At 37.6% G+C, this 19,819-nt stretch overlaps 1 protein-coding gene across 1 annotated transcript in view; it reads left to right on the forward strand.

The window, feature by feature from the left end:
- Nucleotides 1–484: 484 nt before the first annotated feature.
- Nucleotides 485–19,819, forward strand: part of LOC135468710 (leucine-rich repeat-containing protein 9-like) — a 33,531-nt gene continuing 14,196 nt past the window's right edge. The window contains 27 exon segments of the mRNA XM_064747105.1: nt 485–541; nt 3,776–3,968; nt 4,492–4,710; nt 5,211–5,351; nt 6,040–6,103; nt 6,740–6,810; nt 7,342–7,524; nt 7,993–8,148; nt 8,638–8,733; nt 9,241–9,332; nt 9,621–9,664; nt 9,667–9,751; nt 10,213–10,398; nt 10,882–11,002; nt 11,742–11,868; nt 12,371–12,431; nt 12,957–12,976; nt 12,979–13,023; nt 13,481–13,566; nt 13,568–13,606; nt 14,888–15,033; nt 15,600–15,786; nt 16,614–16,670; nt 17,286–17,417; nt 18,092–18,358; nt 18,782–18,892; nt 19,339–19,626. Of these exon segments, the coding sequence (XP_064603175.1) occupies nt 3,858–3,968; nt 4,492–4,710; nt 5,211–5,351; nt 6,040–6,103; nt 6,740–6,810; nt 7,342–7,524; nt 7,993–8,148; nt 8,638–8,733; nt 9,241–9,332; nt 9,621–9,664; nt 9,667–9,751; nt 10,213–10,398; nt 10,882–11,002; nt 11,742–11,868; nt 12,371–12,431; nt 12,957–12,976; nt 12,979–13,023; nt 13,481–13,566; nt 13,568–13,606; nt 14,888–15,033; nt 15,600–15,786; nt 16,614–16,670; nt 17,286–17,417; nt 18,092–18,358; nt 18,782–18,892; nt 19,339–19,626 (3,135 nt within the window). The 5' untranslated portion in view covers nt 485–541; nt 3,776–3,857.

Genomic DNA, 19,819 nt, shown 5'->3' on the forward strand with positions numbered 1-19,819 from the left:
CACTTGCGTATATGTCTCAAGCGTTTGATTTTTTTTTCTTTTTAAATCTTTCCTTGAATTCTTACGAAAACATAATATGGTGATATGAGTTTCTGGGAAAAATGCATGTTCATCTTGGTAAGTTTCATAGTTGTGGATTTTCCTGCTTCTTTCGAAATTTTAATTTCCGTACCGGTAGTTATTGATTCGTTTATTACTTATTTCGGGATTTTAGGGATAAGTACGCCCTTCACCAAAATGGGTGCTTGACGAGCACGCGAAACTTTCCCCTTAGTACCTGACAACTTTGCAATGTTGGATTTTTGTTGTCAGATAAATTGTTGGTAAACTTTCCCACCAACAAACAAAATGACGTGAACGCATGAGAAAAATTTCCGCCTGTACGCCTGTGGCTAAGGGGAGGTAATGGGTAAAAAATGTGCGTCTCCTTGGAAATGTCCGAGGTCATGTCGATACTTTCAGCCAATGAAACGACGCCGTTTAGCTTCAGTATTGAGGATACTTCAGTTGTTCGTACTGGCTAGGCGATAATCGTGATGAGGTAATGTAATAGTTTGAAATGTTATCATTCTGTTTATCCACATTTTCGTTCCTGGGCTCAAAGAATCTATGAGTTCCAATCAGAAAAACTAATACATAATGACTGGGGAACACCATGCGTCTGACAAAATGAACGGTTCAGCATTTAGATACAACAACAACATAATATTTATAAGATGTGCATGTATGAGCGTATGCATCTTTCCTTGTTTCAGAATAAATGTAATCTACTACTTGGCAAGAGTGGGTGGTAAAAAGGTTGAAGAATAGGTTATATTTCGTGCCATTTGCAGTGAAAGCAATTGTGGTGTCATGATGTCACGGACAGGTTGAACATATATACAAGTGCGTCATCCTGTTGATGTATTTCCAGTAAAGAATATTAATGTCATATGCATGTTTTTAATGGACAGTTTGGACAGGTCTGTCCTATACTTCAATATTTATGAGCTTGTGCTCACTAGTATCTCGCAAAGGGCAGAAAAAACGACATTTTGTTAACCTAACTCGCCATCAAATATTTATAGTTAAGCCTATAGCATGCAAATCTGTTTATTCATTCAAGAAAATTCTTCAGTGAAGTCTCTTTAATATTTAATACTATGTCCAAAAAAAAAAATGCTAGTAAAATTTTCATGCTGGTAGTTCAACTAATTTAGGACGGTTTAGCATTATGGTATAACTGCAATTAAGTATGTTCTCAGAAATATGGAGATACCATATTAATGTAGATAATTTTCATATGAATTTTTGATCAGTTTGTGGTGTTGAATTTTTAAAGTGCTAGTGCAGTTCCAAGAGAATCTACTACTAGATGAAAATATTAAAATGATATGAAAGAAATCCTGATACCATGGTTAACACCTGACCATGATTCAAAAGAATTTACAATGAATAACGTTGTTTAACCCCCCTATACGTGTGACTAAAGAGTCATCAAAAACAAAATCTTAGTCTGTTTCTATAAAATTTGTGTAGTGTGACGTGATAATATCCTGATGCAACAACTTTTTCTACCACCTCTTTTCTACCTCAAGCAATAGTTTGAAACATTGTGACAGAACTATGAGGTGTAGAGAAATAATTTGCACAATTTTTGAAGCTTGCATCTTTATTGAAACAAATAAATCATTTTAGCATCATTTTCATAATAATGATATACATAAATTCCACTGAATAAAGTGCTTTTAAGGTTGTAAAGGTTGAACATTTAAAGTATTTCTTATGTGATGTTGAAAGAGGCTGATATGACACTGAGGAGGGCAGCTTTGCTGGAATGACGTGAAGAGCATTTAAAGAGACATATTGCCAATGGCAGATACATTGTGGTGTCAAATTAGATGTCATCTACATAAAGTTGAGACTTTTTTTGACATGTATCTTACTTTGAGTGAACAGTTAAATGCTCAGTTTTGTTCTGGGTTTCCCTTTGAACATCAACTCACTAATTATGCATCTTATTGTGTAACGTCAGGTCTGCAATACAGGTCGTTGGGAATTATGAATATTTTATAGTACTTTATTGATAGAAAGGAAGATCATATTTGGTTTCCTAGACTAATAATTCGCTTTCAGTCTGTCATATTGTTTACATGTGTGATCCACAAGAGAACGCTGCATTGTGGGAATCAAGGCACTGCATGATTTGTTTGTTATCTTGTCGGGCCAATAGTTTAGACCAGTGACAGATTTCCCCTTAATTTCCCTTAATTGCCTTTTTTTGAAAAATATAGTAACAAGAGGTTTAGCTATAGGAGTCAAATGCAATTCATTTTTTTTATTTAGCGGAACCAGCTCAAAAATTTTGAAATTCTTTTGGTGACAGAAAACTTTTTAGATTATCTCCATCCTGTACCTAATAATTAAGGATCCATGTTAGTATCCTAGCAGGACACCTCTTGAAATCTTTCAGATTATTATTATTATTATCATTAATCAACTTGTAAAATTGCAATATCTCGAAAACTAGTAAAGGAAGAAAACCAAACTTTGGAGTCTTAATGAGAAGCATATGACGCAACGTCTGCTGTTTTACAAGTCACATGATTTGGCAGCCATTTTGAATTTTATTGATAAGCTAAAATAATCTTCTTCTCCAAAACAGCTAAAAATATTCAGATAGACTTTTCGTTTACAGTTTTTAGGTGGATCGCCCTGCCCATATTGTAAAAAATTTAGTTTGATATGCAAATAAGGCCAAAACTGACCAATAAATTTGGCTCAAAAGTAGGTCAGTTTTTAAAACTGCTTAAAATCATTACACAAACACACTACCTGGTGCTCCTTGATATAACGATTACAAATCCTCAAGAATTATATTTGTACTTTGTGTTGTTTTCATGGTTATGACCAGAAAACAACTAATTTTTTTCCAAACTTTTCTATGTAAATAACACAAGAGCTTTATACTAGACTGTATGAAACCATTCACTGCAGTTTTCCATGGGAACGGGCATCACCTCTGCAGCAATGTATTCTTTCTGTCTTTTGTCCTTGGCTATTAGCAGGTCAAAGCCACCTAATCTCCACGCTAGTCTTCAGTACTTGGTGATTGTAAATGATGCCTGGCAGTTCAGGGCTCAAATCCAGTACATTCTTTTCCATTTTTGCTTTCCGAATATCATAAACTGTACAGACACCAGGCTACCACAAGTGTTAAAAAATTAGTGGCATGGGCCCAGGCAACACTGTTGGATAACAGTTTTAATTTAACCTTGTTTTTAAGACACACAGGTTTTGCCGATGTTATTTCGGAGCATTCTAATTTTATCATTTCTGCCCTATTGAGGCCTTTTTGATCATATTGTCATATGGGGTTATGAATGTGGGATCGTGAATTCATGAGTGTTCCACGTGGTGACGCTCATGCACATACTGGAAGTAGATGAATGACACAGCAATCTGCATATGGTAAATGCTTTGATCTACATTAATAGTTGACAAAATATGCCTACTGCCACAGAATTTCTTCATAATTTAAATCAAAACAAGTTATTTACAAGTGAATGTAGTTTTAAGGATTTCAGTTCACTGAGTGTAGTATGAAGGACTACGTAAGTCACACAACAGGAGACTGTCACTGCATAAGTTAATGTGGAGATAACTGACGATAGATAGGATGTTTTTAAAGAATATTTAAATGTTGAATGCATATTAAGATATTTTTATGAAATTCTGACGTGATTTTGTGCGTAATGTGCATAAGAAAAATTAAGGCTTTGTATATCTGTACCAGATGCTGTACAATGATTGCGTTCTGGATGATGGGATGAAGGTAACAGATACTGTACCGGCCAGGACATTTGCTCACCTTCAACATGTCTGTGTTAGAACCCCTACCCATGCCATCTGTGGACAGTTCTGCAGTTGCCTGTGTCAGTAAAAGCAAACTGACTAAGGAGGAAGAGGAGGAAGTTATCAAGGAATTGGTAGGTGTTTATATTTGGATAGCCACTTATGGCTAGGTATTTTAATTTTTTGTACTATACGATAGTGCATCAAACTTATTAATACACCTTCAAGCATGATTCTGACATACATGTACATGTATCTGTGAAATACATGTACTTCTGTCTGTAGGTATTATCTGTCTTTTTTTGTTTTTGGTACATGTATAGCCTAATTTTCCACCTTTTTGTATTAAAAAAAGGGTTCTCTCAGCATCTTAGGTGACTTAGGCATCTGAATATTTTTATTTTGAAGTTGAAACTATCAGTTCATCATCTACTCCTTTTGTAGATAAGAAATCGGTGAAGAATTCCACTGTAATCATTTAGCATTGGTGATGTGGTTTTATGTTTATGATATACATGCAATATATTCCTTGCTTAATAATTAAGACATGAAATAAGAATTTATTTCAGGAAACTCGTGTACATGATCAGATGATTTAATCAGAACATCTTGATAAAGGTGTTGAAGGGGGAATTAATTTGTCAATTGACATTTCAGTGTTCCAGTAATGGGCTCAGCTATGGCCGGTTACAGCAGGAGGGAGGCTCTGTCTTGGCTCTTGAGATGTTTTTCTCTGGTTACCCAAAGCTGATTGGCCTGAGCCACTTCCCAAACTTGACATCCCTCACTGTGATTGGTCAACAAATTGATCGTCTGGAAGGACTGTCGTCATTGACCAAACTTTGTGAACTGTGGATATGCGAATGTGAGATTGAGGTGAGACAGTCCATGGGTAAACCTGTGTACAGGTCAGCTTTACTTAAGATTATGACTGGATTAATCATTGTGAATGATAACTTCAGGTGATAGTCGAAAGTCATCGGGGTAGATTGTCTGCTGGGTAGATGAAACTACATAAGCTTTGCTATCTTATGAGATGTAAGGCCCTCTAAATACATTTTATGTTTATTTATTTATGTATTTGATTGTTTTTTACGCTGTGCTAAAGAATATTTCACTTATTTGATGGTGAACGGCATTATGACGGATGTAAACCGGGCAGAACCCTGGGTAGACCCATGACTACCCGCAAGTTGTGACAGGCCTGCCCAGATATGGCCGTAAAGAAAGCCAGCTTGAGGTGGCCTTGCACTCACAGTGGCTGCATTGGTGAGGGACTCCTGGGTCATTGTGCTGCGCTGGCATGCGAATCACTCAAACATTATTTGAAGGTGATTGCATGGATATGCAAGCCATTTTTGTTTCCTGTTTGACAGAAAGTGGAGCTCCTAGAAGGCTGTAAGGAGCTGAGGAGGCTGTACCTGTATGGCAACAAGATCCGCTGTATTGAGAACCTGCAACACCTCACACAGCTGCAAGTCCTCTGGCTTAATACTAACCTCATTGCCAATATTGAAGTAAGTTTGTATATAACACCGTAGATATGTGCAATCTGCAACTTCCTGAAGGTCTGTTTTATAGTAATTCTGGCTGTAGACCTCCGACTGAGCTTGTAATGGGAGAGTATGAAACATGTGACATCTTATAGCCAGTAATGGTCCCCTGCTAACATTATAACAAATATTATTACTTAACATTATTACAATGTATCCCTGTATAATTATTGTGATAATCATTCACTTTGGACTTATGTAGGGTATGTTATCCTACGACATGACACATCTTCAATTACAACTAAGCTTGGGTTGTCATAGAAAGATCCTGTTTGCCCTCTGTGTACATTTGTTTCACCTGCTTGTTGATGTATCAACTAATACAAGGAAGCCGAGTAGAGAAGTGAAAGAAAGCTGCTGTTTTGTTTTTTAAAGAAATTCTTTAGATATGGAATGCATATTAAGATATTTTTATGAGATTCTGGCATGTAAAAAAAAGAGGGTTTGATTTTTGTATAAAATGCATAACAAAAATCAAAGCTTCATGATTAAATATAACATAATTATCTCCCCTTAAATCGCACATTCTGGTTACATGGCCGTGTTTTAATTCTGGTTCTAAAAATAATTCTTATTCATCTGCATGTCGATAGAAATATGATGCCAAATTTATTGAGTTTGTTGGCTAATGGTATGAAAATATATGTTACAGAATCTTGGGAAACTTACAAAGTTGAAGGAATTGAATTTGGCAGAAAACCAAATTCATCAAATTGGTGAGTAAGTTATGGATATACATTGCCTGTTATTCATGGAAAAAGTATTAAAGATTAGTATCAAGATAATACAAATTTGACTCTTTCATGTTCCAAATCAGTTCACACTTTTTCCTTTGCGGGACTGTCAAGGGTATTTGTTTAAGGTCCACTTGCATGAAGCTCTCCTAGCATTAGAAGCACACAACTGCCATGGTGAACTAATGCCTGCTGTGCTGATTGACTTGGCAGTTACGTGACCGTAAGGCTAACAGGGCTTCTTGGTATAATAAGACTGGTACCTGATGGGTCAGTGAGACCTCCACCCCCACCCCCACCCCCCACACCCCACCCTTCCTCTCCCCACCCAAGTCACCTCCAACCATATAACCTTTTTGTGACTGCCATCATGTAAGTGAAACACTCTTAGGTACACTGTAAACTACCAGTTAGATAAATAAATGCAAACTCTTTCTGAAAGTCACAATTTGTGCCTTGGTTTTGTCAGTGTATGACTACATTTCCATAATGTGTGTGTTTATAACTTTGTTGTCCTGTGGTCTGCCCAGAGCCTTGTTTTCATAAGCAACTGAAATTCAAACTATTACTTTTCATGTATTAACTGTTATTTATTTTAAATGTTGTATTCTTCTGCAGGTCACAATTTATTGTTGAATCAGAACTTGGAGGATTTGAATTTGTCGGGTAATAAACTCTGTGCCTTCAAGGTGAGTTGTGGTTTATCAGTAAGTTCTGGCAAATATACCACACAGTTTTCCCAGTGTTTCATGGTGCTGTTCATTTTATTCTTAACTACATAAGATACCTATGAAAATAATAATCTTTGCTGGGTCCTTGATAGTTGAGCCAGCGAATGACTTGTCCCTAAAGAAAAACTTTGATCAGTAAGGTGGCTTGTTCAGTTCAAAATCCTGTTCTTGTTAGAAAGGTGTGTCCTTTCATGACCCGCTTTGTCCACCAACCATCATAAAAATGAAATATGGTTGAATATGGTGCAAAATACCAGTTGGAATTTAAATAAATAGAATACCGCTTTTGAATCGTTTGTCGTAAAAGTCCTAAAATAGACAGCCGAGTGGTTTGTGAAATAACAAGTTGCAGAGTGATGTCCCTTTGTGTCACTATTTTCAAAGCAGTACTTAACGTTAATCCTCAGAATAATATTTGAAATCATGCAATGTTTACCAAGTGTGATTCATTGCCAATATATGTAATTTTTGTTTGATTTCCTGTTTCAGGACTTGACTCACTTGATAAAGCTGCCAAAGCTGCAGAACTTAAGCCTGAAGGACAGTCAGTATGCACCGTGCCCTGTGAGCCTTCTCTGTAACTACTCCACACACGTGCTGTTCCACCTACCAAACCTGAAACAGCTGGACACCTATGATGTTAGCAATCATACACTGCATGATCTGAGTGCTGTAAGTTGAAAATCTGGGCTCAGTTTTACAAAACTGCGTAAATCAGTTGTTTGTAACTTTATCATCTCATAAATAATGTCCCCTTATGGCACTGGAGCCTATGCCCAACATTCTTACGAAAAGTGTGAGTCAAGAAGTTTTATGAAGGTGGTGCCCTACAGTTTTTTGGCCAATTAAGTTATGTTTGTGTTAAGGAAGGAGTTGAGAAACCCTTGTCATTGCAAGCAGTTTATACTTTGTTTTTACCTACGCCAAGAATGTATTGTCATAGTCATAGTCATGTCTTTTACCCAAAATCTTTACACTTTGATGTCACTGTGTTGATTTGCAGAGCTGAGGTGTTTGAGTTTGGGTTGTTTTGATTTCATGTAAATGCTTTTCATGTGCCTTGAACTTTTATCATGTCAGTATAACTGTATTGTATTGATGAAGGTTACACCAGAATGCAAACCTTTCTTTACCTCACAGAGCACTGTGATGAAGAAAAAGATGTATTACAACATGAGAGTGAAGATGGTGAAGAGAAACTTGGCTGATGTGGCCAGCCGAGTGAAGACCCTGAGAAACCAGCTGTTACAGTTTCCATACGACAGACTCAAAGCCCTTCTCCATGCCATAAAGCAGGTCTGTATAAAGGGCATTTAACCAGCTGTGTTGGCCAAATACATGCATCCTCTCCTATTTTAAATGTCTTGACTCCACTGATTTGTGGATCTTGTTTACATATCTCAATATGTATAACATTGTGTGCAGTGTACATCTTTTAACAGACTTGCTGTTACAATAAACTTTAACATCTTATGCACAAGTGAAAGAGATTGATAATTTCAAAATTATTTCAGTGTAGAAACTTAAGCATGGCAAGTGACATGCTTTTGTTCAAAAAGATTTAGAAAATAAGGTCAGTGCAAAACTGCCTATTGTATCCTGATGACACATCACAACCCAGCCGATCAGACGTTGTATACTGGTAATAGTTTACCCTGACATTCACATATATAACACTGTGGTGTCACTGTGTCCATCCTGTATGCTGACATTGCATTGTGCGCCACAGTTAATTGACCACATTTATGGAGGGCCACATAATTCAAGCCCTTATGTCGGTTTCAGATTGAAAGAGAGTTGCAGGAGAACTCTCTGAGCCCACTAGACACAGACGGCTATAACAGCAGTACAGAGAGCGATAAGGATGCGAGGGAAAATCAGGTATGTTCTTCTCACCTGCTCTTGTAGCTCATCAACTATTTTGTTCACAGTTTCAGCAGAACTTTACGTGAATGGGGTACTTTTTGCCACACAGTGGCAACAGAGGTGCAAGCTGGATTGACCCTACATGTAGCTCTCATGGAATGCACAAGTTGCATTACTACATGTATTACTATTTTACCAGTTTGCCCAGAACCATCGTCACAAAGGCAGAAATGTTTAAAGATTCTCCATCGCCAGTGTTCTTATCTCAATGAAGACATTGTTGTATTCACCATTTTTACTCTTTTGTAAGTTCATATATTATCTGACTGTGGTGGGGGAAAACTACCAACATTTGGGAGTGGGTGAGGTTTGGAGGCATGGCAGCAGCTAATTAAAACACTAAAGAATTCTAAAGGTAAACTTATCCATTTAAGACCTGTTGTGTGAATGTACATCACCGATGCCCATGAAAGATATCTAAGCTTTGAAAGTTGTGATGAGGGTTAAAATATGTTTGTACAGGCTGAAAATAACAAAACTCTCGTGGAAGAATTACAAGCTAAACAAATTGCACTAGCACAACGCAGCAAAAAGTGGGAGAAAAAGGCTCAAGAGTAAGTTCAGTTTATCTTTGTTTTCTTTTTCAAACCCATATTGCTGAAAATATTTCAACATGTAATATTAAAAAGTTAAATAAATTCATATACATTGCCCTTTATGTTTTTCAAGTCTAATTTCTGTAAAACAATAGTTTCTCGCAAGTGGTAGACTTTAGGTGGTACAATAATTCTTCTGTCACCTTTATAGTAAAATAAATCTACAAGAACATATAATTGAGAGTTTAAACTGCACCTAAAGTAAAAGTGGGTAGTAACTATGTGTGCTTTTTTTCTGTTGGGCAGGCTTGAGTTCTACTATCAGGACACGTTAGCAAGGATTCGGCACACCCGGATATCTGGGTGGGTCGTTTAGTGACAGAGCTGGAAAGTGGTGGGAACATCAGGTTTGAGGATGGCCTTCCCTCCAGTGTCTGGTAAGATACACACCTGTGTTCATACAGCAGATAAATAGCATTACTGCTTTAACAAGCCGTACTCTTATAAACCTGTATATTTTGGTCAAAACTGTGCTCGTTAGTATAAAAGTGTATGCATTGACCTTCTGACGAGCAAAGCACCCTGCAAAATGGCAGGAGAATTTACTTTGTCACACTGATGTGGTTATCCTCCAGATCTCATATAGGTCATAACAAATTGACAGCAGATAATTGTGGTATAATTTTGAAACATTTAATATAATATATCATGCTTCTTACCATTATGAAAGAAATAAGTAAATAAGTAAATGTAAAAAAACGAAACCTGTTGTTTGTTTGTTTGATTGGCGTTTCCGCCGCACTGGAGAATGAAACCAGTTGAATAATATGTTGAATATGTATATAGTAAATGAAAGAAAAGTAAAATAATATAAAGGAAAAAAAAAATTTCACTTCAGGTTTACCTCGTGTCATGACTTGATTTTGTCTCGATTCTGCGCCACGGACTACAAGGAGCATGGCATAACCGGACTACGTGTCCATCGTATTACACGTGTTCACAACCGCATCCTGCGGTCACGATTTGAGGACAAAGTCGGTCATCTGACAGATGAGACGGATGGAGAGTTCTACCCAGGAATAAAGTGAGGGAAAAATGTTCTGGCTCTGTCTTAGGACTGTAACTTATCAAAGTTCTGTCTCTGAAAGAAGTAGTGCATTATGTTTTCTGAATGGTCCCACCTAAATAGCACTGAAATCACAAAATAATTTTATTCTCAAATAAGGTGCTCTCATAATACACTTTGTATTGGGTACATTAATAGTACATGTATTGGCTGGTAGGTCATGGGACATATTATTAGCTTGTATTACCCACTAGATAGACAAGGTACATTCGGAGAAGATTGATTTTCTACAATTAGTTCAGAACCATTTAATAGTTTGTGACTAACTGTTTTTGAATGCTTGGCTATTGCCTTTCTGGCTGTGTTGCTCTCTATGAGTTTACAATCATATCTGTTGCTATTCTCTAGCTGTAACTCTACATGTACACTGGTGTGTCCTGTCAGTTGCCACTATCTCTGTATGTCTCACAGCCTGGTTTGTTAATTTTGGTTTATCTGTAGCTCCAGTTACAAGAAGCTGTTGGAGTACCTGTTCTGGGTGTGGGACCCTAACATGGCTGGTGGCAGTCAGGAGCCCGTCAGAGTCCTGGAGGAGGGCTTTCTAGACGCAGAAACCTCCATGGTATGTTGTTACACTGGTGAAGTCTTGTCTGTTGTTAAGAACATGCGACTCGTCAGTGGAAATGAATTTTACACAACTGTTATGTCTGATTGTGTATTTTCGCATTCTTATATTCCCTGTTAACTATGTGGTTTTCATTTTTCATCCATCTTTTTTTTTGTAAGTCATATTATTTCAGATTCAGAAGGAACTATTTTTCAAATGTTTTCTGATTAAAGCAATGTTACTTTGACCGATATCATGTTGGAAACAACCCCCAAAAAACGAAATCAATCCTCAACTCTCCGGTGTTTGGCATTCCTTTGAAAACTCAACAACTTCCTTACTGTTCAGTCACCAGGGCATACGGGGTGTTCGTTCGATCTCAGACCAGAATAGAGCACCTTTGGGATTCCCCCACCTGTTCTGTTCTCGGTGCCTTGGTGGCAGTAAGCAGTCAGCAGTGCTTATAGGATTGTTTTGATGGTGACTTCAGCTGCTCCATCTTAGAGCAAGATCATTCATCATTCATCTTTAGCCTATATGGTGTACACCCTGAGCTCACCCTGCGGGTAAAACTCAGTATCACATGATTCACAGGGAAAAGTGGTAACATGTGGTTTATTTCAGCTTCCTCCACCCCACCCCTTCCCGTGAAACTAACTATTGTGGTGTAAACTAAAATTCTTCATGGGATAAATCCTTTCTCAAGTCGATTACCTTTCTCCAAGTAATTAAAGGTGTTGTTTGTGTTTGACAGAAACTGGGCAGAGTGGGTGCTGTTCCACTCACCAATAGTCTGAGTCTGGCCGACCGACACCGGATGAGGAGTGTCAGCAAGCAGGTCAAGGACACAGACACTGCTGACCCGTGCCCTTTTAGATATGGTGAGTTTTGTCTCCGCTGACATGTATATGTAACTATTAAATTCAACTAGGTATATGTAAGATGAGCGCTAAAATGAAAGGCAATACCACAAATTGATGTAAATTGTTTGTTTCAAACTGAACTTCATGTATATTTTTCTCTCTCGTAGCTGACATGCTCTTTCAAAAGGTGCTATCCTTGATTTCTTGTGATTTTTGGTTTTTAAGCAAAAACTCTTTTTTTTTTGAGCAGTTCAAATTTGACCTGAATTTTGAAAATTAATGTGTGCATTTTTGTTGTTAATCTGGAAATTATTAAATGAAGTGTTTTGGCTGTACATTCAGACCACATTATACTTTAAGCAGAGCATAAATGAAATCGAAGAGGCGAGACTCACATTGAACACCTGGTTCTGTTCAAGATGTTAAAGAATAAACTCCCTATAAGGATTTACTTGGTGTGATAGTTTACCTAACAGCAGGTTGGCATGAGTGATGTTGATGTTTTTTTCTTGACCGACAGGTAAGCTGGTTGTGGCCAAGGTGTACCTGGGGAAGACTTGCCAGGTATCGGATTACAAAGAGTAAGTGTGTTACATGTGGAAGCCAGATGCAGTCATGCTCTGTCCCACAGATTTGACCCAAAGCAGGAACAGCAATGTTTGAACAACATATCCAGATTTTTCCCAGATTACAATGACACTGTTTCATTCTAATGAGATTACGATGACAAGAATCTCTCGCAAATCTCAAGACTTTGTCTGAATTGTGCATTTCTTCACTGAATCTCTTGTTTTCATTAATTTCTCAGCAAAAATTTTTTACCTGGAGTATTGATTCTCGATTTAATCTTAATTTGAATGCTTTTCAACAACATTCGTGTGTGGCAGTTTGTGAAATCTTATGTTCGTTGAAGACCACTTGTCTTCCAGCAATATGATGTGCATATACATCTGTCACATGTGAGAAAGTTTAGTGAGTTGCTAAAGATCAGATTGTTCATCCACAAAATTGGCTGCCATCATTCAATTGTAAAATTCTTGAGTATTGCATTAAGCAACAATCAAGGAAATAAATAAATGGACTTACCCTTCATTTCTGGTTGGCAGGATATCTAGAGCTGCGTTCCCTAACTGGACGCTGTGTATAAGCCAAGGAAGAAATGCCTCCAGTCACGTGAGTGATTTGAATTTAAATCTTTAATTGAAGTGACAAATTTATTTTACAAAAGATGAAATTTTGATATATTTTTTGAACACTTTATGCCTTATGAAATTTACAATCTCTTCTCTTGCACGGAATCATTTCTTTCAGCCCTAAAAAAAACAACTATAAGAGATTTCTGTGTCATACCTATAGATGCAAAGTGTGTGACGACTCTTAAATGGCTCATAAATTTAGATCCAAAGTTGCAAACAGTAGCCTCCGAATTATATTATTTTAGCATCATTTACAGCAATGTCCCTGTGACACCATGCTGTTATTACTGAAGACACGGTCAAAGTTCAGTGAAGTGTACAGTGTTGCCTCTCACTGTATCCTTCTGTCAAACAATCGAACAAAAAAAAATGCTGCTCAGTTTTATTGAAGTGGCATATTTATCTTAATATTTATTGACCACTGTTTGTATCAGATGCAGAGGGCTCCAAGAGCACAAAGTCAAGCTGTGAGTGCAGTAACAGACAGTGTGAGTGGTACGTCTTTGACCACGAGCTGGTCGTTGCCGGAGTATGTGATAGAGTTTGAATACATTACCAGGGTGAGTCAAAAGGCAAACAGTATTTATTTATTTATTTATATATTTGATTGGTGTATGATGCTGTACTCCAGACTATTTCACTTATATCATGGTGGACAGCATGATATAAGGAGGAAACCCTTGAGGGAAATCCTATGACTATCGACTAACCGCAGGGTGCTGGCAGACCTTCCTACGTAGGAAGAGGAAGCTAGCATGAGCTGGACAAACTCACGAGCGGCCACATCTGGTGAGGGGATCACAGAATTTATCACACACAATACGCTCACATATGGTGAGTAGATATGAGTGAGTTAGATATGGTGAGTAGAACCTAACAAGAACAATCCTATAATCCTACACACAACTCTTAACAAGAGAGAAATTTTGTAACAATTTATTATCAAGCAGTGTCAATGGTACATTTTTTAACCAGACAATAAGTTATAAGAAGCAGTGTGAGACATATATTTTAACCACAAACTGGTGCATTTTTAACCACAATAAAAATGTATTGAATGGGTGTTCTAGACCATACTGCAGAAGAATATTACACTTTTAGGATGGTGGTTTACACTTTTGGGAGAAAATCAGGAAGATCTGCATTTAGAAAGTACTTGACAAACTGTGTAGCACCAGTCATCCTCAAAAGTACAGTTATGTGACAGAAGACACATTAGGCAGCGTACATGATGGTGTTATATTACATGGATGTGGTCAATAATTGCTTGAAAGCACTGTGTCAGTGTGTTAGAAAACAAACATAAAATAAAAAGACTAAATTTGAAAGCACTGTGTCAGTGTGTTAGAAAACAAACATAAACTAAAAAGACTAAATTTGAAAGCACTGTCAGTGTGTTAGAAAACAAACATTAAAAAAAAAAAGTAAGTAAACATGTACATAAAAGAAAAACGTGCTTAATAAAGTGTTACAGAGGTCAGTATGGATGTACCAAGACGTGTTTATAAGATAAAACTGTTCCTACATGCACCTATGTACATGTAGATAGCCCATTTTGAGATTGACTTTATCGTTTTACAGCTCATGACAATCAGAGTACATACATTACTTTTCAAAAGTAGGCTTCTGCCCGTTACTTCACAAACCTCTCCAGTTTAATTATTAAAGCTACGGGCAGACCATCAAGAGCAGGATTTGATCCTGCTATTACATATATGAAGAGCTGGTAGACTTCCAGCTGAAACAATATTTGCCAGACCATGATGAACTCAAATTGTATAAGACGTGTTTCTGTCTTTACTCGCAACATGTATTTGTACTTATTTTTCTTATCTTTTCAGTCCAAAACGAAATGCCCATTTAACAGTGTAACAGACTGGTTGACAACTGATGGCCAAGTGCATAGACAGGCTGTTCATATTGAAGAGGGAAAGGATGTGGACAGTGATGTACTGGACATGGAACCTAAACTCAAACCTCGACCCAGGTAGGGCAGGATAGGTGCCCCACAGGGCAAGTAATGGCAGGTTTCTGATCACACATGGGAATAATACATGATCTACATGTATGATTTGAACAGAGGGTTTGGAACTTGGTGTTCAGGATTAGCATCAAGACCAATGGCAGTCTTTCAGAAAATGATGAAACCAGGGAAGTAAAAGATTATTTTCCTTATTAAAAGCAAAATGTGTTCAGAAAACCAAAAGTTATTCTCGATCTTGTCACCATTAACAACACTGGCATATGGCTGTTGCAAATGATGATGGCTGATGGTTGCTAAAATTCCAATACTTGTATTAAGGTGTTACAGCAGTATAATGCACCTGTAGTATTCAATGATGGAAAAGTCTAGGCTCTTCATCTGTGCTTATAGTGTTCTCTGGCAAACAGATGTAGTTCTATGTCCATCCAGGTTTTGTGTGTGCTGGGAACTTAGTACATGGATCACACACACAGAGTATAAGAAATGTCAGCCTAATGTTGAATCAGACTTACTTGTCATACATACACAAGTCAACCAAGCTCAGCTGTGTTTCTTCCCTCTTTGTAAAGGTTGATCACCCTCAGCGAAGATCTTCTAATGAAGACTTTGAAGGTTGATTCCATCTCCAAGATCACAGTTCTAAACCTCCATGGCAATGGAATAACCAAGCTGAAATACCTTCACAACATCCCTCAGCTGAAGAAGCTCATACTCAGCTTCAATGAAATTATACGTGTTGATGAGCTGGCACATATGGTGAGTTTTCTCTAACTTTTATACCTCAAATGCTGTTTTGTAATCAGTTTGAACATGCATACATGGTATTCCTCTCAGTTAATTGAAAATATGTAGATGGAATTTCTAGATCTCTTAATAGCAAGGATTGTATAAGAATATTTTCCAAAACATTGAATGAATTGCTGAAGAAAGAATTTGTTTGATAATTGGAATAAATATATATATTTTACAAAACAACTGCATGTATCTTTACTTGGTTGCTCATTGGTCAGTGCTTCATCGGCCCATCTTGGGAAGTAGTCGCATCACACGCTTGGTGTAACGTGCAAGGCAAGATATAGTGGAGGATATGTGACCATGGTAATGGGCTTGACATAGGGTGCAACAACTTTGTAAGACGGTCCCCAGATCATTAGGCCTTGACCAACGTTGCGATTTCAAATCCATGTTTCGTTGGTTTACCTATGGCCTTTATATCAGAGGATTTACTGCATCTAAACATTATGCCACATATAAAATGAAAAACTTATTATCTATATATTACAAGTGAAGTGTTCCTTCCTATGGCATGAATTGGCTATAGACCAGGCTCCAGGATCATGAAACGATCTCATATTTAGGTTGAAATTTCATATGGCTTTAAAATTATTATTTCTTGTGTAACAAGTCCATAACATTGCGTGACAACATAAATTGTGGGTAACTTCTTGTAAAACAACTAAAATAACAGAAAGTAACATACCAAGTTTAATGAATGAAATTTTGACTTAAATCTAAGTCTCATTGTGATCCTTGGGCAAGATAAATGCTATGTTTACAGTAAATTATCTCATCTCTTGCTGCAGAACATTGAGTACCTGGATGTCAGTTTTAACAAGATCTACACCCTTGAGGGAGTGAAGGTAGGTCGAAGAATAACATGGAGGCTCTCTGACATAGTCCTTTCTAATTTCTCGCTGAGGTTGTAATGGTGTCCGTGTAATGTAATGCAGATTCTGTTGTTTGTTTTATTTATTCTCATCGATGTATATCTGGATGGCTGTTGGCTGATCACTGTCTGTCCTATCTGAAATGTGTCATTATAGAGAAATAACCCTTCAACTGATCTTTCTGATTGTGTAATTTTCAGCATTTTTTTCACATGTTTGCAAGGTTTTTATTTACACATATTCTAAAGGCATTATTCTGTATTGACTGATAAAGCTGTGCTCCTGAAACTGGCCAATCCAGCCAGTGTAATTTCGTCTCCAAAATGAAATTAAAATGCTCTTTCATATATGAAAAGATTGAGGAATTAGGGTAGTATTAAGTTCACAGGTTAGTTAAACAACTCTGGATTTCATTTAATCATGAACTAATCATTCCTTGTTTTGATTTAGTAGAATGTATGGAAGGAAAAAAAAATTCTTTTCGTTTTTATACAGCGTACCTGCTTGTATAATCACGATTTACAGCTGTACTTTGTGATTATGAGATTGCTTTGAGAATATGTATCTAGCGTGTGTTCTTCACCCCAGGGGCTGACTAAACTGAAATACCTTGACCTCAGCTGGAATCGCTTACACAACACAAGAGAGGAGCTGTCTATCCTCCGCAAACACATGCCTGTTATAGAGACACTGGACCTGCGACAGAATGACTGGCAGAAGGTAAAGCTGGCAGCTTCATCCTCGACATTGTGTAGGCTCTTAGGCTTTGATGTCTGGAACATTTTCAACCTTCATACTTTGGTTCTGGTTGTTCCCCTGGCATGAATACTTGTATTTCAAATTGCAATGGTGCTAAGCCACAAATCATTCATACAAATATCAATGGCGTTATGTCATAGTCATTCAGTCGGTGGCATTAAATACAAGACACAACATTAATGCAGAATTGGTATCATAATTCCTGCTGATATTTTGTTACATTAACACATTGTCGTTTGAAACAGAAAACATTTACCTGTTGTGATATCACCCGTGACATTAGCCCTCATGTACTTATCAATCTGTTACACTTATTAACACAGTATCGAGCCCACTAAACTGTGACATTAGTTAAGTTAAATTTCAAAAGATCTAGAATAGATCAGCAATATTAACCAATACTTGAGTAAAACATCAAAGATTTTGTTTCATATATTAAATAAAGGATTAATGCAGTTTGATTTTTAAAGCTGTTATAGCTCATATATATTTTTAACTTCAATGTTTTGAGTGCTTATTTTATGACGTTTGGCCTAGTCTACCTTGATCATGGATAAAAGCTTTTCTGGATAGTTCAGCTCGGGCTGTTGGTGACTCCCATATTATAATGATGATTGACTTGCTTATGTTTCCAGTTGGACGGACTAAGACTTCGTACAATTGGACGACTCAAAACACTGACGTGTATGAATGGTGAGCCAGTTACAGAGGAGGAAGCTACGGCTGCCCTGCGGGTTGCAGCAGGAGCAAGGGTATCCCAGGTGTCTCTGCTGACCATGTCCCGCACGGACACACAGGCCCCGCGTTCCCTCAGTCTCCTCAGCACAGCTCAGTGTCTGACGGCCATCAGCCGAAACAAGCCAGAGAAGTTGGCTGACTCAGATAACAGCTGGTACAGTAAGGTCAGCAAGGTTTTCTGCTGCTGAGGAGTTACTTGTGTTCTCCCACGTCCAAATGTATTTATGCCATTTATCAAACATACTTTTAATAACCGTTAATTAAATGGTGGGATGTTCTTGATATACACTTTTTGTCATTACATGGACTGAGATGAGCCCAAGATGTAAATTTAGCCATCTGCCAAGTTTGAATTGTGCTTTTAAGAAAAAAAAATATATATATTAAAATGTATATATTCTTGGTTCCTAGAACAAAACTTTTATTATGGCTGTTTCTGTGGTCTGAGTCTGATACGGTTCAAAGATCTTAAAGTCTAATTAGGTCTTAAAGATCATAGATGCATGGTATAAATTTATTGTGGATTGTTCTATGAAATTTTTTTCTGATATACCTTCATGTACATATGTGAGTGTGTGGTTTTGTAGGTGACCTCTTTAAACCTGGATGGTCAGCACATCACTAAGCTGTCAAACCTTGACCGACTGGAGAACCTACGCTGGGCCTCCTTCAATGACAATGACCTCACCAAGATAGAGGTCAGTTGGTCACTCCTACACCTTCTAGTTATTCTAGCTCACTTTCTGATGGAAGATGTTTCAGGAGCCAATTTTCAGTAGCTGTTGAAATCTTCCAAACCTTGTAAGGCATGACTGCAACTAAATCTCTGGTGACAAACTGTGTGGTGGTTATGGAATTGAAGATGGTGCAGTTAGAAAGTTTGGTGCTGACCTTTTACACCAACATCTCAGAATTACGGGATTATCCCAAATTGTTATCTTTAAAGAAGTATTAATCATCCTCCATTTTGCTATCAAAGGTAAATGTGATGTCCAAGTTTGTTGGAATCTGGATTTACACTCGTTGATGCTGTACATAGAAAGTGAAGGAAAATTTTATTTTACCAATAAAGAAAGGTAAAACATGGCTTTGATCGCATGATGAAATTATTCTGAGAAAGATTAAGGGTAATTTTCTTGTTCAGGGTTTGGATGGCTGTTCCCGTCTGGAAGAGCTGTCATTGGAGAACAACTGTATAGCGAAGATTGAGAACATGGGCAAATTACAGCAACTGCGTCGCCTTAACCTCAGCCACAACTACATCAGCACGCTTGACAACTGTGGCCTTCAAAACCTGTCCTTACTTCAGTACCTGTCAGTGGACAACAACAAGCTCTCCTCACTGGCGGGACTCCAAAGAGCAGCCTTACTGGTGGAGCTGTACGCAGGCAACAATCAAATCAGCAATGTCAGGGAAATATTCTATCTCAAGGTACTTTTCTCCTCATCATTATATTTACACAATACTTAATCAAAGTTTTCAAACCGCAGTACAGGTTCAAACTCAGCCTTGACCAGGAATGTGTGCATTCCGTCACACCAACTGCTTGTGGGACGCTGGTAATAAGAAGTGATGAGTGACGCTCATGTGACAGTTTACACAGTCTTATATTCAATGAAGACCA

This window comes from Liolophura sinensis, chromosome 6 (assembly GCF_032854445.1).
Source record: "Liolophura sinensis isolate JHLJ2023 chromosome 6, CUHK_Ljap_v2, whole genome shotgun sequence".
Classification (NCBI taxonomy): Eukaryota; Metazoa; Mollusca; class Polyplacophora; order Chitonida; family Chitonidae; genus Liolophura; species Liolophura sinensis.